This window comes from Sinocyclocheilus grahami, unplaced genomic scaffold (assembly GCF_001515645.1).
Source record: "Sinocyclocheilus grahami isolate Dianchi unplaced genomic scaffold, SAMN03320097.WGS_v1.1 scaffold221.1, whole genome shotgun sequence".
NCBI classification, from domain to species: Eukaryota; Metazoa; Chordata; class Actinopteri; order Cypriniformes; family Cyprinidae; genus Sinocyclocheilus; species Sinocyclocheilus grahami.
This window is the reverse complement of record NW_015505400.1, coordinates 1,859,728-1,876,477: the sequence shown is the minus strand read 5'-3', so window position 1 is coordinate 1,876,477 and position 16,750 is coordinate 1,859,728. Positions and strand designations below refer to the sequence as shown.

Below are 16,750 nucleotides of genomic sequence, written 5' to 3'. Positions count from 1 at the left end.
TAACAACCCTGAATAAATCAAATATTGAAAATGTAGAGATTTTTTTCCACTTTATTCTCAGCTCTGCTATATTTTGTTGGCTTGAATTATGTATGCATTCTCTGTGAAATTATATTTAATAATCTTTAGAAATCTATAATTTTATACATTAATTGGAAATTCTTTGGCCAAGAAGTGTGGCAGCCCTGATTATTAATTTTTGCTGCTTTTAATTTGTAACTCTCTTTGCATAAAATTGTATGCTTAATGAAAACAAATGCAAAATACACCTATTTTATTCTTCTTCAGTTTTGTTTTACTTCCTGTTCTATTGGTTCTGGTTAAAGTAAAACAGACTTTATTGATTTAAACTTTATGAAGTTCTGGTTTTGAAACTGGTGATTTTGATTGATTATGTGTACCATCTGTTTCCTGTGTTTCAGCTTCTAGATCTATTCATGGTGTGGGACTGGTCCACGTACCTGGCAGACTATGGCCAGCCCACCTCAAAGTACCTGCGGGTGAACCCCTCCACTGCGCTAGCACTTTTGGAGAAGTATGTATCGTTTGTCCTCCTTCCTTCAGCTTAATGCTAATATCAAACTCCGCTGAAATGGTTTTTATAAATATGATGGTTATGATGTTGCCTTAGAAGGCAGCTGGTGGCTCACTAGTTCCGGGAACAGAACCTCAAACATCAGTGAACAAAAGTTAGAGTGATTTGATCAATGGAGCTCTGCTTTGTCCTTTAAACCTGATATATAATCTTCATCCTCTTTCTTTTTTCTTACTTACCAATGCCAGAGTCAACAGAGGGTACGTAAATCCAACATGGATTTCTCTTTTCCATAGTAATGTTATATACTGCATGAATAGACTCTTACATACATGTGACATATCATTTATTTCATCATCATTTATTCATCCCGCACCCATTGCAGCATGCAATACTGTACAAAGTGGCTGAATAATAATATAATTTGAATAATTCACATATCATGATACATGTGTCACGGATCACTATATCATTACTAATTCATGATTCTTACTGCACTGAAAAATGTCTGTTTGATACTCATATTTAAGTGTGTTTAGGATGCATATGCAGAATAGAATCAGCATATGATATAGCATATAAATCATGAAAAATATGCATTTACACTGTAATTGTTGTTATATTTTTATATATATATATATATATATATATATATATATATGTGTGTGTGTGTATGTAAAAATATTAGTTAAACATTAATTCAGGTAATGCATACAAAGCAGCATTTCTGTTTTTCATTTAAAGTTGAAATACAAAAATAACTCAAACTTGAAAGAAACTATATAGAAATAAAAAAACGAATAAAAATACAGATTAAAACAAAATATGAACAAAAATGTTATTAGTATTTAAATGATTCTAAAATAACACTTGTTTTATATAGACGTAAAAAAAACTAATAAAAATTATTAAACACAGAACAAAATTGCTAAAACAAATGAAAATGAAAACAAAAAACGTTATTAGTATTTAAATGATTCTAAAATAACACTGGTTTACAGCAGAGCTGCAGTCTGTACAAAGTGTGTATAAAACAATTTAGATTTGTTTAATATGTTTGGTCAGTAAATAATTGTATTATTTTGTATTTTTAATGACTTTACACCTAAAACAATAATAATAGCAGTTTTCTGGACTGTGATACTGTCTTGTCATACATTTATTTGACTGTAATATTATGTCCTCATTTTGCTTTTCCAGGATGAAAGACACAAGCAAAAAGAACAACATCTTCTCCCAGTTCAGGAAGAACGACCGTGACAAGCAGAAATTGATTGAGACGGTGGTGAAGCAGCTGAGAAGTCTGGTGAATGGAATGTCCCAGCATTCCTAGAGTCGTCCAAACACTGGGCTGGGTTTGAAAATGTAACTTAGAAACGACCGTTATGCTTCTTGCTTTGACCCCTTTTTTTCCAAATCCAGTAACTTGCTGTAAGGTAACTACTCTTAAAGTACTGTGATATATTTTGACTGCATCCTCCATGTCTTCTGCCAAAATATTCACCACTGTAGGTTAATAATGTAAATATATGGCAAACGTGAAGAGTAAAAAAGAAAAAGTGAACAGATGAAGTTATGCAGTAATTTTTTGTAATGTATTTTTAAAGGTTGAGAATTATGTTTTGTACGTTGTGAAAGTGCAATGACTCTTAACACTACACTTGAGCTCTGGAGGTGTGTATGTGACTGGTGATGCTGATGGTCATATTGCAACCTGTAGGAAATTCTCCCTAGTGTAACATGGATGAAGTTTTTACTGTAAATCATTTTAAATATATTTAACACTGCTATGGAATCATGCTTCCCATCGGTCTGCCTCGAGTTGAAGTGGACTCAAATTAGGTAACTTATAAATGATAAACATTTGCATGAGAATGCGTCATTTTTTCTTTTACGTTAGCAGACTTTGTTCCAACGTATGTGCACAAACAGCACTTCTTTATTGAAAAGAATCTCAAATTGTCAGCTGCATTTCACTGAACGATGTACAAATGCACCACAGAATAATATAGAATTTTTATTTTCTCAGGGTGAAATGAAAGCTTTGGGTTCAGATGCTTTAGAATCTCATTTTTAGGTGAAAATAAATAAGCAATAATTGGTCCAGCTACAGATTCGGTGCAAAGTTGCATTGAAAAATTCCTGATTCATTTCTTTATCCACATGGTTTTATTTTGTTTCTTCACATTTATTTTGCCCAGGCTTATTGCACTGAAAATGATTTAAGTTTGCCTTTTAACAAGCAACTGTATGCTTATGTATTTAAAGTACCACTGTATATATCATAATATTTTATTAAAATGAGGGAAAAAATGGAATGTAAAGATAAAACATTTGTCATCTGTTTCCATATTTCAGTTTTCAGTTGATGGCTGTAACAACACTAATATTGGCTTCACTTTAAAATAACACTCATAACTTAAAGACTTGCTTAACAAATAAGTATTTCTTTACATTCAGATATCAAAACAGATGAATCAAGGTTTCAAGACATTACAAGTATTTGAATGCACATTAACTAATGATTTGTTAAGCATTATGGAATGTTTGTTAATATTAATAATGAAAATTACTGTAAGGTGTCACCCAGATATTCAACATTTCAATGAGGCAAACAGAATCATAATATTCAAAAATCTGGAGTTACACAAACCCAAGTGAAAACCCAAGTTGTTTTCAAGGTCCACCCATTTTTATTTGTGTGCTTTAATAAAATATCACCACAAAAATACGTTTGATTCATTGTTTTTGTTTTTTGCTTCTAATATCTTACCACTGTGTATACAGATCAGACTTTTTTTTTAATTAAATACATACATTAACTAATGATTTGTTAAGCATTATGGAATGTTTGTTAATATTAATAATGAAAATTACTGTAAGGTGTCACCCAGATATTCAACATTTCAATGAGGCAAACAGAATCATAATATTCAAAAATCTGGAGTTACACAAACCCAAGTGAAAACCCAAGTTGTTTTCAAGGTCCACCCATTTTTATTTGTGTGCTTTAATAAAATATCACCACAAAAATACGTTTGATTCATTGTTTTTGTTTTTTTGCTTCTAATATCTTACCACTGTGTATACAGATCAGACTTTTTTTTTAATTAAATACATTTTTTTAATAAAATAAAATTAAGATATCCAGCCATGCTAAACTTCTTTCTGGTGTATTATCTTATTCTATTGTTGGGTATACATTCTTTTTCATATTAATGTTAATTGTTAGATATTCAGTGTAATTGTTTTAATTGTTGTTTTAGTGCATTTAAAGTCATAATTCGATTTGAACAGATGATGGTTTGATGATATTTCTAAACTTCAATTCCCATGTATTCCAGTTGGGACGTTCTCTATGGGAGGATATATCGGAAAACATTCAGAACGTCATCACTGAATGTGGACCATAAACACCTCCCATATTTATAACAAGAAGTACCAAAGATCTTGGGCTAACCAGTCATTGTTCTGTTTATTGCGTTTTTGTCAAATCTAAGGAATAAACGTTCATGGCAGAAATCTCATCCTTCTCTGGGGCACAAGCAGCTATCTTCTCTTTTTCCAGATACAGTAACACACGGCACCCTTTACATAAAATAAAATAATAATTTCTGTGTCCTATAGGTATAGATTTTTTTTTAATGGAAACCAACAGATTTCTAGTTTTCCAAACAATAAAAGTAATTTTTTTCCCTTCCTTCATCCTTTGTTTTTGCTACTTATCGTTGTTTACATCACGACCAACAAATAAGAACGTTACAAAAGATTGAAGCAGAACATTGATAACAGACAGTTAAAGATTGCTTAAAAAATACAATATATTAAAGAAAGAAAAGTAAAAATATGTTTTGGTATCTACTTTGCAAGTTTTTTTCACCTAATAAAGTGCTTTTTTTGAAGGACAACTTGAGATGAAATAAGGGGCCAAACTCAGTGGTCAACTCCTTGGGGGACCTTCACAAGAAGAAACGCAAAGTGAGACATTACACCAATTTAAAAAAATTCTTAATCATAAGATTCTTAGATTCAAGATTCTAATTCTGAACCAATCTTGATCTAACAGATTTTGGCAAAGGCTTTCAGTCACACAACTTCGGAGAGCTACATTCACTCTTAAAACTAAAGTTTCTTTATTGGCATCTGTGGTTTCATGAAGAACCTTTAACATCCATGGAAATCTGCCAATTGATTTTCACATAATTTCTCATTCACATCCCTTGCAGATAAGATTCATTATTCGTACTTTCAAGCTGGTCTTCCGGTTTGACTTTTTTTTTTTTAACCAGAGTGCACTTAGAAACATATTACACTTGAATACTCTATATGAATAATTCTGACAAATTATTGTAATATTCAAATAAAATGCAGCTTTGTTACATTGGCTACTCCTTATAAATTAACATATTATTAACATGCTAAGTATACGATTGTTGAATTTTTTTTGCATTTGGAATTTGTAGGTATTTGAGACAATACAGTTATGTTTGAAACTAGTGCCTAAATATAATTGTTCAACAGGACTGCCTTACAATATCTAGCTTCAACTAATGTCAAAAAATTTTAAACTTTCTCCATTTATTTCAAAAAATCTCTTAACTCTATTCTTTCAACAAAACATGTTTTGTAATTTTATTAGGAATAGTTTTAATTTAATTAGTTAACACATTTTTTAGTTTGTACCTGTGTCCATACATTCTTCAGGCTTCTGTTAGTCTTTTATTTACCAGTTTCTTAATGACATCCTCCAGGAAAGAAGAAAAAAAATTCTTTTTTTATTGGGGAATGTCATCAAGAGCTTGTGACAAATTTCAGCTTCAGAATGTAGCTACCTTCAGTAGATAAATATAAATACATATAAGTGAATATAAAGTAAATAAAAGCATAAGTAACTTTAAAGAAGTCATGCCTAAATTTTGATTATAAATGGTTAAAAAAATACCAAAATGAACATTAAATAAATGTTATTGTGCCATCTCAAAGAGGCACAAAATCACTTTCACAGACTTTTTCATTAACTGTTCCCTCCTGGTGGAATGACCTGCCCAACTCAATCCTAGAAACTGAGTCCTTAGCCATCTTCAGGAAACGACAATTCCATCTTTATTTGACCCTCTAACTCTAGCACTTTCTATTCTATTTTAATTCTACTTTATCTTTTAATTTTTTTTATTAAAAAAACACTAGCTTTCTATTTTTTCTGTTCTATCTACTTGTTTTTCTTTGTGGGTGTGTGTGTATATATATATATATATGTATATATATATATATAATAAAAATACCTTGCTACGTGTACTGCGTTAGGCTAACCGAGACTTGTCATTTGCACTTACATATTGTTGCGCTTTTGTTAGTTTTGATTGCTTCTATTGTACTCATTTGTAAGTCGCTTTGGATAAAAGCATCTGCTAAATGTAAATGTAAATATACGATATACCTTTCTTTTTAAGAAGCAGAGTCTAAAACTACTGCAGAACAGAGCTTACCATATAAGCTCTTTTCACCCATTAGTGACACAGTTAGGAACATTTGATATATTCCACTATCTAATCGTTTTGTTTAGTTTGTCAAGGAAAGAGCCTTTAATAGCAGCAGTATTTTTAAATGCAAATAAAAGGCAGAACGAGGCTGGAGGTTATATAGCTTAAAGTCAGTCTTCAGTCTGACCCTTTAGTGAACTGTTTGGCTGTGCTCTTGTGACCCCCTCCTGCTATATATATATATATATATATATATATATATATATGTGTGTGTGTGTGTGTGTGTGTGTGTGTGTGTGTGTGTGTGTGAGCATATGGAAAAATAAAAAATGTAAAATTAAAATTTAAGATTATTTCTTTACTATTAAGTAATAGTTTACCTTACATTGTGTTTTCTGTAGATTGTGTGTTTCTATTAATATAGACCTGTACAGATTATTTTCTATAAAAAATACAGTGTTATATATATATAATTCTATATATATAGAATTTGTGTTGTTTAAAGGTTTTTTTCTGTTAATGTGGTCATGATTTTTATGAGACAGAGTAATCTTAACAAGACATTATTAGCAGAGCTTTTAAAAATTGTATGTATATTGGTATGTTTTATGATTTAATTTATGGATCTATGACATAGCCTGTATCACATCTTTCAGATGGCAAAACTGGAATTAAACAGCTTTCGTTTACCGTTGACAATTCTTTGTAAAATATATAAATAACTCAAACAGAAAAGTTTGGTCACAAATGTTGCCAGTGGATTAAATGGGTTAAAATACAACCCCACACTGGATAGTATCACAGTTTACATACAGGATACAATACATTTGAAAAAACACATACCAATAACAAAACACTATTTGAGAGCTATAAATAGGAAAACATTTATACAAGCTTTTTTCGGTGAACTATCCTTGAACTTCAGGTTGCATTGCTCTTGGCTCAGTTTGAAAGAGTTTATTAGGTTCGGCAAAGCATTTCACACACTGCTATGACTCTTACGAGGGAAAACAAGTCTCATAATTGCACAAATTCACAAATAAGGCCAAGTTTGAAGGTTCACTTAGGGCATTTGGCACGGTCAGGTCATGTTGAAGAATAAATATGACAATGGCCGTGTAATGGGTTAACATATGAACGCGTTGCTTGCATAGACACATGCCTAAAATACCCTCAAACATAGATATGTCATGCGTGAGTTTTCCCCATCCCATCACACAGGACGAAAGGTGAAATGCAGGGCAGACACACATCAAAGAATGAAGAGAGGGAAAAATTTGGAGCCATCCTGTCTCTTTAACTGACTGACTTCCCAGCTTGTTTTTTCCACGTTATGGCTGTCGTAAAAACAGTAATTCAGACTATGGGTGTTTGCTCTTCATGTACCGGTAAACTTGCTCTGCTCCGTCACTTTTTAAGCTGACCCGAGTTTGAACCCACAGCGAGACAATAATCATATTTATGATATTACTGCACACACTGCTCCACATGAAAACAGGGCATAACAGCTATGGCACAGTTCCGGGTTAAAGTCTAATATGAGATCAGATCCAGCAACACAGCCCTGACAACACATAGAACTGTCAGAACTTATTTCAGTCACTGACCTCTACAACTTAAAATATGTGATATACACAGACGTATTTCACAGTGTTCACAGATTTCCACTATTGTAATGTATGTTGATATTGTAATCAGATCCTGATAATGACCCAAATCAACACTGTATTTTTTTTATAGCAAATAATCTGTACAGGTCTATATTAATAGAAACACACAATCTACAGAGAACACAATGTAAGGTAAAATATTACTTAATAGTAAAGAAATAATCTTACATTTTAATTTAATTTCCATATGCTCACACACACACATATATATCTATATATACATAAACTGTACATTTGTAGATAAGCATTCTAAACCTGTGTAATGGCCTTTTAAGGACCCCCACGCCAAAGAAGGACAAAAAGAGGAACATTTAAGGGATTTAAAATGTAAAAGTAGAGCTTCACAGTTTAAGCTCCTCAATTAAATCCTCTACGGCATTTCTGATGGCACACAAGCCCAGAGTAATGAGTGTAAACGACGGGAATATTGGTAACAAAAGAGCCTCGGATGCTTCCTTTTGTGCCCGGGGAATTAACACCTTTTCAAAGTGAAATCTCAGGATTGTCTGCCTTCTACAGGAGGTGGTATTAAAATGCCCCTATAACAAATGGTTCAGAGTTTGGAGCAGCTTCTGCCCTGTGGGCGGGGCGAGATGACACCACAATTAAAGATGAACTTTGAGTGAACTAATTTATCTGAGGAAGGTAACAGGAGGAGACCTGCGCGCAATGGATATATAAGGGCGCACAAGCGAGGACGCTCTCAGTCTGCGCGTAAAGACGCGTCTCCTCTCCAGAAGCTCTTTTGCGGTCTTTGCGCGCTTCAGCATGGGGCTGTACACGCTCATAGTCACCTTTCTCTGCACTATCGTGCTGCCCGTTTTGCTCTTTCTCGCTGCGGTTAAGTTGTGGGAGATGTTATTGATTCGCCGGGTCGATCCGAACTGTGGAAGTCCACTGCCGCCAGGGACCATGGGCTTACCCTTCATTGGAGAAACGCTCCAGCTGATCCTGCAGGTACGCGTGCGCTTTCATTGCCATTTGCACAAGTTCAGCTGAATTTACTTAGTTGGTAGCTAAATGCGATGCACACTAATGTTATGTTTGGAATCTTTGTGCCAATAACGCGTTGTCCTTACACACAGAGAAGGAAGTTCCTCCGGATGAAACGCCAGAAATACGGATGCATCTACAAAACGCACCTCTTTGGTAACCCGACTGTCAGGGTGATGGGAGCAGATAACGTGAGGCAAATTCTGTTGGGCGAACACAAGCTGGTTTCTGTTCAGTGGCCAGCATCAGTGAGAACTATACTGGGCTCTGACACGCTCTCCAATGTTCATGGCACTCCACACAAAAACAAGAAAAAGGTAAGGATGCTAATCAGTACTTTTGTGTTTTGTATATCAAATTACATTAATATTGGAAGTAATTTACAAAGTAACTGAGGAAATAATGCAAGACCTTTGAAGTATGTCAGTGGTACCTCCTATAAAGCCGTACCACACCAAAGGTTTTGAGGCACTTGAGATGTTCCTTGATTAAACAATAGAATATTTGAGGCATCTTCAAAAGTTAGCCTAGAAGTTGCAGATTTTCTGAGGAACCTTCTCATTCTCACACAAGTATCTTCTCATTTTACAGTGTTAAATCTTAACTGTAAACCTCATCTTCAAACTTTGCATTGAAATGAAAACATGTTTAAAAAGATGCGCTGATATTTTTTTGTTTAGGCCATTATGAGAGCATTCTCAAGAGATGCTCTTGAGCACTACATCCCAGTTATTCAGGAGGAGGTGAAGAGTGCCATACAAGACTGGCTGCAAAGAGATGCATGTGTGCTGGTTTACCCAGAGATGAAACGACTCATGTTTCGTATAGCCATGAGGATCCTGAAGTATGTCAGTGGTACCTCCTATAAAGCCGTACCACACCAAAGGTTTTGAGGCACTTGAGATGTTCCTTGATTAAACAATAGAATATTTGAGGCATCTTCAAAAGTTAGCCTAGAAGTTGTAGATTTTCTGAGGAACCTTCTCATTCTCACACAAGTATCTTCTCATTTTACAGTGTTAAATCTTAACTGTAAACCTCATCTTCAAACTTTGCATTGAAATGAAAACATGTTTAAAAAGATGCGCTGATATTTTTTTTTGTTTAGGCCATTATGAGAGCATTCTCAAGAGATGCTCTTGAGCACTACATCCCAGTTATTCAGGAGGAGGTGAAGAGTGCCATACAAGACTGGCTGCAAAGAGATGCATGTGTGCTGGTTTACCCAGAGATGAAACGACTCATGTTTCGTATAGCCATGAGGATCCTGCTTGGTTTCGAGCCTGAGCAAATCAAGACAGATGAGCAGGAACTGGTGGAAGCTTTTGAGGAAATGATCAAAAACTTGTTCTCGCTGCCTATTGATGTTCCCTTCAGTGGCTTGTACAGGGTAAGTTATTGTAGAATGACTATCTGAAGATGCATTTTCGGTATGTGAATTAAACTTAACAACCTGTAATTTGTATGGCAGGGTCTGAGAGCACGCAATTTCATTCATTCCAAAATCGAGGAGAACATCAGGAAGAAAATTCAAGATGATGACAATGAAAATGAGCAAAAACACAAAGATGCTCTTCAGCTGTTGATCGAGAACAGCAGGAGACGTGAAGAGCCCTTCAGTTTGCAGGTAACCACTTCTCATTAGACTTCACGGATATTGTTTTATTCCCAAAAGTAAGGGACATCCAGTCAGCGAACATCATTAATAAAGTGTTTGTTTTCCCCTCAGGCAATGAAAGAAGCAGCTACTGAGCTTCTGTTTGGAGGTCACGAGACCACCGCCAGCACCGCAACCTCACTGGTGATGTTCTTGGGTCTGAATTCAGAAGTGGTGCAGAAAGTTAGAGAGGAGATTCAAGAGAAGGTATGATCCAAAGCATTTAACTTTGAGTTCTTCTCAATTCAGTGGCACATCTAAACCAATGTGTGGGCTAATGTGCACTTATTCCCAAAAGTAAGGGACATCCAGTCAGCGAACATCATTAATAAAGTGTTTGTTTTCCCCTCAGGCAATGAAAGAAGCAGCTACTGAGCTTCTGTTTGGAGGTCACGAGACCACCGCCAGCACCGCAACCTCACTGGTGATGTTCTTGGGTCTGAATTCAGAAGTGGTGCAGAAAGTTAGAGAGGAGATTCAGGAGAAGGTATGATCCAAAGCATTTAACTTTTGAGTTCTTCTCAATTCAGTGGCACATCTAAACCAATGTGTGGGCTAATGTGCAAATTTGTATTCACAGGTTGAAATGGGCATCTATTCACCTGCAAAGACCTTAAGTATGGAGCTGTTGGAACAACTGAAGTACACTGGATGTGTGATTAAAGAAACTCTCCGAATCAACCCTCCTGTACCCGGAGGCTTCAGAGTGGCACTCAAAACCTTTGAACTGAATGTAAGTTGAACTTTAAGGCTTGATCATTAATATTATAGACCGCTTCTACACGTTCTCCCATGGTGTATTTCACACAAAATCATTCTTAAATAACACCAAATTTCCCTTTCAGGGTTACCAGATACCTAAAGGATGGAACGTCATCTACAGCATTTGTGACACACATGATGTTGCTGAGGTGTTTCCTAACAAAGATGAGTTCCAGCCAGAGAGGTTCATGAGCAAAAGCTTGGAGGACGGCTCCAGGTTTAACTACATCCCCTTCGGAGGCGGTTCCAGGATGTGTGTGGGCAAAGAATTTGCCAAAGTGTTACTAAAGATCTTTTTAGTTGAGCTAACACAGCAATGCAACTGGATTCTTTTGAATGGACCCCCGACAATGAAAACCGGCCCAACCGTTTACCCAGTGGACAATCTGCCTACCAAGTTCAGTAGTTATGTCAGAAATGAATCCTGAACTAACATGAGCTTTGTACATATGTTGTTGTTTTTCTTTTAGATGAGCTGTGATGTATTGGATTTTATATTTTGTTTATATAAAAGATGTGTATATAAGTCTATACAAGAAAGCAAAAACGAGGGCACTACTTTTTCATGGATCACTGTAATTCTACAAAGTGTCTGTGATGTATATTTATAATGTAGTTGTGTTATATACATAGCTTTTGTACTGTATGCAATTTATTTAACTTGCTCTTTATTGTATGGGTTTTATTTAATAAAACAAGTTCTTCTAAATTTGAACAGATGTTTTTTCCATTACTGGCAAAGCACATGTAAATGCAAATTAAGATTGAACATTCTGGACAATGCCCTGATCCTTTCTCATGTTAAAAAAAAAAATGGTATCATTGTTATCTGAAAAGGTCTTCCAGGCAAACGGCAACATTGAGATCTCTTTAGCAGCTAAAGCATAATGAAATGCAAAGTACCTGGAGCCCTGACATTGAAGAAACGGACCAAATGTGGGTGCAGGTAAGGATGATGGTTTTGAGTCAATCTGTTTGCAGAGAACTTCATCACAGGAAATAATACTTGGCAGTTAGATTGAACATCCAAACGGCTCTCTGTGTCTAGAAGTAGATGGCTGTGGAACAACGTTCAGATAAATCATGAGTTCCAAGGCGATAATAACACACTCTGCTTGTAATTGTACTTAACCCTATAAAGTCTACCGTATAATGTTTGATATGTAAATTTCTAAGGCCTCTAAATTATCAACGTGACTAAAACTTCTGCAAAAAAACCTGTTGTACACAATCTAATACATGCTTTCTGTTGTCTTAGTAAGTAAAACTGCACAAATGTCTAGCTTTTACATCTTTTTGCTATGAAACCTTTACTGATTTTTATAAAGTAAACCTAAGAATAACTTATTTTATTAGTAATATTTCAAAATGAGCATTTACTGGACTGAAGCAGCTTAGGTTTGATTACATTAGTTTTTAGAAAAAATCATGTTAAAATGTGAGTATTAAATATAAGTCAGATATATATATAAATATCTTATATAATACCATATAAATATCAGCAACTGCACAAAATTGCATATTTATGCTCAGTTAGGGTCTCTGAATAAAAATGAGGTGTTTTCGAGTGTGAGCTCCACATTCTGACTAAATCATATGAGCCATAAAAGCCTGGTGTATCAAATATGATAATCAACAACTTTTTTTTTTTCATATGATTTAAAAAAAAAAAATTTTTGTCTAAAGGTTCAATAGACTGTTCCATTAAAAAATATTTCAGGCTTTACAGGGTTATCTCTCGAAACCCATGTTATTGCCTTAACATTTTTTGCTATAAGTTTAGAAATATAAAAAAACAACTTACAATTCTTCTTTACACGTTAGTTAAACAGAAATCATTGAGTCATACAAGTGTTACTGTGGGAAGGTTATGTCTCTGTTTTAATTTAATTTAATTTTATTTAATTTAATTTAATTTAATTTTATTATTTTTTTATTTTATTTTTTATTTTATTTTTTTATTTTATCTTATTTAATTTTTTTATTTAATTTTATTTAAATTATTTATTTATTTATTTTAATTACTGATACTGTGTTTCTCTGCTCGTTCTGAGTAATAATGTTTTGTAAAGTACTTGAAAACGACAAATGTTTGCAAACAGTACAGTCATCCTTATTGTTGTCTTAGCTTGTCTCAAAAGCTCATTACGCTACCGTATGGTTGTTCTAACGACCCCCATAGGCGTCCCACGTAAGCTGTTGCAAATTTGCACAAATGCATTACCCCCCCATGGGGGCGCGTCTCCCAGCGCACAGGGGTCATGTGGAAGGGACTTGTCCTTGTGTGACACAGCTTTGGAGACAGAGAAGGCAGTGAGATGCTGGCAGATGCCTCTCTCGGCCATTTCTCTGCTGCTGATTTACTTGCGTCCCATCGCAGGGCTGACACCTTTATGTTCAGTCACCCTATCGCAGCAGGTCCAGGCCTTGGGAGAGATGCAGCTGAACTTTTCCTCCTATCACCTTGTAAAGAACGTCTGTCCGGCCTATTGTTTGACATCTAGGGGCGACAACACAACTTTTTATTCCCAGAGCCATTTTTTCTCGAAATTTGTGCGGATATACAGAATTTATAGCAAGCAAATGAAAGAGGCCTGTTTTTATTCACTCCCTTGAACCGAACACAGTGTAAATCAGCGTAATTGCAGGGTGTTTTCCCTCAGACACTGAACTGCTTGTTGTTTAGCATAAGGCAAGAGGACAAAAGAAGCATTTTCAGCTGGGAAGTCTCCTTTTTTTACATTTTCTGCACTGTGCAAAAGTCACAGTGTCGTAGTTGCTAAGGTGTTCAGAATGGTTTTTAGTGTTGCTATGTGATCGATGTTTTAGATGGTTTCTAAAGCGTTTCTGATATATACAAATATGGCTCAAGTCCCTGTTTCAATGCAAATCTAAGTGATTTGTTCGCCTGTTTTATCATCCACCAGACAAATATTGAGCATTTGATCACTTAGAAAAGTAATAGGGCTTAAAAAGTATTAATATTATTGATTTAACCACACTATTATTCAAGCACTATTGCCTTCCATAGCTAAATTGAACTTGTTTCATAACTGAGGAATTTTGTAACACACATTTATTGAATTGAACTGAATCAACACTGAACTGACTTGAGCTGAATAATGACACTGTTGTCTTCTGTAGAGCTGTTTTAGAGATGAAATTGAATTTGTTTCATAATTGATGAAGCTGCTTTAAAGCAGCACTATGTAACTTTTTCGTTGTTCAAAATTTGCAAAATGTATATAATTGTGAATAAAATGACTTTTTCATTACCACGAGGGTCAATGAGAATGTTTCTAAAAGCATTTACACGTCTGCTGCCCTCTTGCCCTCCTGCCGAATCATATCAGACTTTTCCAGCTTTCAATCGGATTAACTATTAGCAGCCCATTGCTATTATTTATAATCAAGAGGGGGCTTTTCACGGGTCCCCAGGGTCAGAAAAAGTTCAGTCATTTACAAAAAAGTCATGACCTCACAGAGACATTAATTTATCCATTTCTTGTGAGCTGGAAGCTTTGCAGATCTGTTTTAGTACTATTGATGTAAAAATGAGCTTTAATTAGCATGCGAAGGCCAAGTAAAAGAAGTATGTGACCTCCTTCATGTATAATGTACATCATTCAGAAAACTTTTACACACTTACTTTTTAGATAGACAGACAAAATAAAATACATTTAGATAGATAGACAAAAAAAACCAACAACAACAACTAAAACACGCACCGCTTTTACTTTTGCTCATACTTGGGTTTTTTGAACTTCTAACAATAGATAATCAACTTTAGTCAAGTCACATTGATTTATATAGTGTTCTATACAATACAGATTGTTTCAAAGCAGATTCACAGTAATAAACAGGGGGAAAAAAATCATGAATCATGAAACAAATTCAATTTCAGCTGTAGTGCAGCTCCTCAGAAGACGATAATATCATTATTCAGCTGTTTAGTTCAGTGTTGTTTCAATTCAGTTCAATAACTGTCCAACTTAATTTAGTTCAAATTGAGTTCTCATCCAATAGTGTCAGTGCAGTTAAAACAATAATCTTACAGAATATGAGTATTAAATTAATTAAAACCCCAACTGAAGGTTGACAGTGACAATAAACCAAAATTTCATCCAAAAAAAAAAAAAAAATACTGAGAAAAACTTCAGTGTGTAATAGGGCTGTGCAATTGAAGAAAAATGCGATATGCGATTGTTGTTTCAATTCAGTTCAATAACTGTCCAACTTAATTTAGTTCAAATTGAGATATCATCCAATAGTGTCAGTGCAGTTAAAACAATAATCTTACAGAATATGAGTATTAAATTAATTAAAACCCCAACTGAAGGTTGACAGTGACAATAAACCAAAATTTCATCCAAAAAATAAATAAAAATACTAAGAAAAACTTCAGTGTGTAATAGGGCTGTGCAATTGAAGAAAAATGCGATATGTGATAACTCATTAAATAATGCGATATTCGATATGCGATACGATAATGTGCCACATGCTCAGATGAAACAGTTTTACTCAGCTGTTGCGGAGTCAGTTCTGTGAACGTCTATAACTATCCTGTGTCATATATATATGGTTATTTGTATGTATGTATGTATGTATCAAGAGCTCCTGTAAAACCACAACACATTCCTTGTGTTTGCGCACACTTAAATGGTGAATAAAGCTCATTCTGATTCTGATTCTAATATAACTAGCATTCATGTTTCACTTTTTGTGAGAAGAAAGCACCCCTTCAACATCTTCTGAAAGTGAACGGTAGTGTTTTACTCGAGCATTACATAAAAATGTCATTTTAACATTTACTCTATGAATTCAATATGCACTGATTCTTACTTAAGCTACAAAACTTATTTAGGTAAGAGCAGTGAGTGATTTTCACTTTGTCTTTTGTTCATGGCCCCAAATATTGCAAGCCATAGCTATATGCATATTGCGATATGTACATTTGCGATATTTCGATATATTGCACAGCCCTAGTGTGTAACAACAAAAATGTGCAGCTGGAATGTACTGAAAATTTCTTCAAATATATAAAAGCATCAGCAAAAAAAAAAAAAAAGAATAAACATCTAGAAATTAAAAGGTTGTGCAGACTGGGATTGTCCGTCTTTAAGGAATAATTCACCCTAAAATGATAATTTGCTGAAAATGTTTTCACCCTCAGGCCATCCAAAATGTAAACGAGTTAAAAACGTCTTAATGATGGATTTGTTTCTTACAAACTGCTTTTCACTTCACAAGATGGCAACTGATGGACTGGAGTGGTGTTGACTACTTGTGGATTATTGTGATGTTTTTATCAGCTGTTTGGACTCTCCTTCTGACGGCACCCATTCACTGCAGAGGATCCGATGGTGAGCAAGTGACGTGATGGCAAATTTCTTTAAATATTCTGATGAAGAACAACTAGTATGGCCTGCGGGAGACTACATTTTCAACAGATTTTTATTTTTGGGTGAACTATTCCTTTAACTTGGGATGGTAAGCAACCATCCAGAGGACCCTAGCAACTGCATAGCAACAATATCCCACCCTGTCAGCATGGTGACAAGTTATGACCAGATAAACCCCATTCACATTTTTTCCAGAAAATAACTTAGTTATGATCAAAAAGTTTTACACCACAGCAAACAAAGAGATGGAA

General features: G+C 34.7%; 2 protein-coding genes across 2 annotated transcripts in view; both read left to right on the top strand.

Moving 5' to 3' along the window:
• The window catches only part of LOC107596596 (exocyst complex component 6-like), a 60,957-nt gene extending 57,703 nt beyond the window's left edge, over positions 1-3,254 (top strand). The window contains exons 19-21 of the mRNA XM_016287353.1: positions 423-535; positions 784-795; positions 1,736-3,254. Coding sequence (XP_016142839.1) covers positions 423-535; positions 784-795; positions 1,736-1,868 — 258 coding nt within the window. The 3' untranslated portion in view covers positions 1,869-3,254. The remainder of the gene's footprint in view (positions 1-422; positions 536-783; positions 796-1,735) is intronic.
• A 5,072-nt stretch (positions 3,255-8,326) lies between these two features.
• On the top strand, positions 8,327-11,774 carry LOC107596578 (cytochrome P450 26A1-like). The gene is made up of 8 exons (XM_016287337.1): positions 8,327-8,642; positions 8,771-8,995; positions 9,359-9,475; positions 9,904-10,068; positions 10,150-10,305; positions 10,408-10,542; positions 10,916-11,068; positions 11,181-11,774. Exons 1-8 carry the CDS (start codon positions 8,454-8,456, stop codon positions 11,523-11,525), a joined length of 1,485 nt encoding a protein of 494 aa, XP_016142823.1. The 5' UTR covers positions 8,327-8,453; the 3' UTR covers positions 11,526-11,774.
• Positions 11,775-16,750: the final 4,976 nt, after the last annotated feature.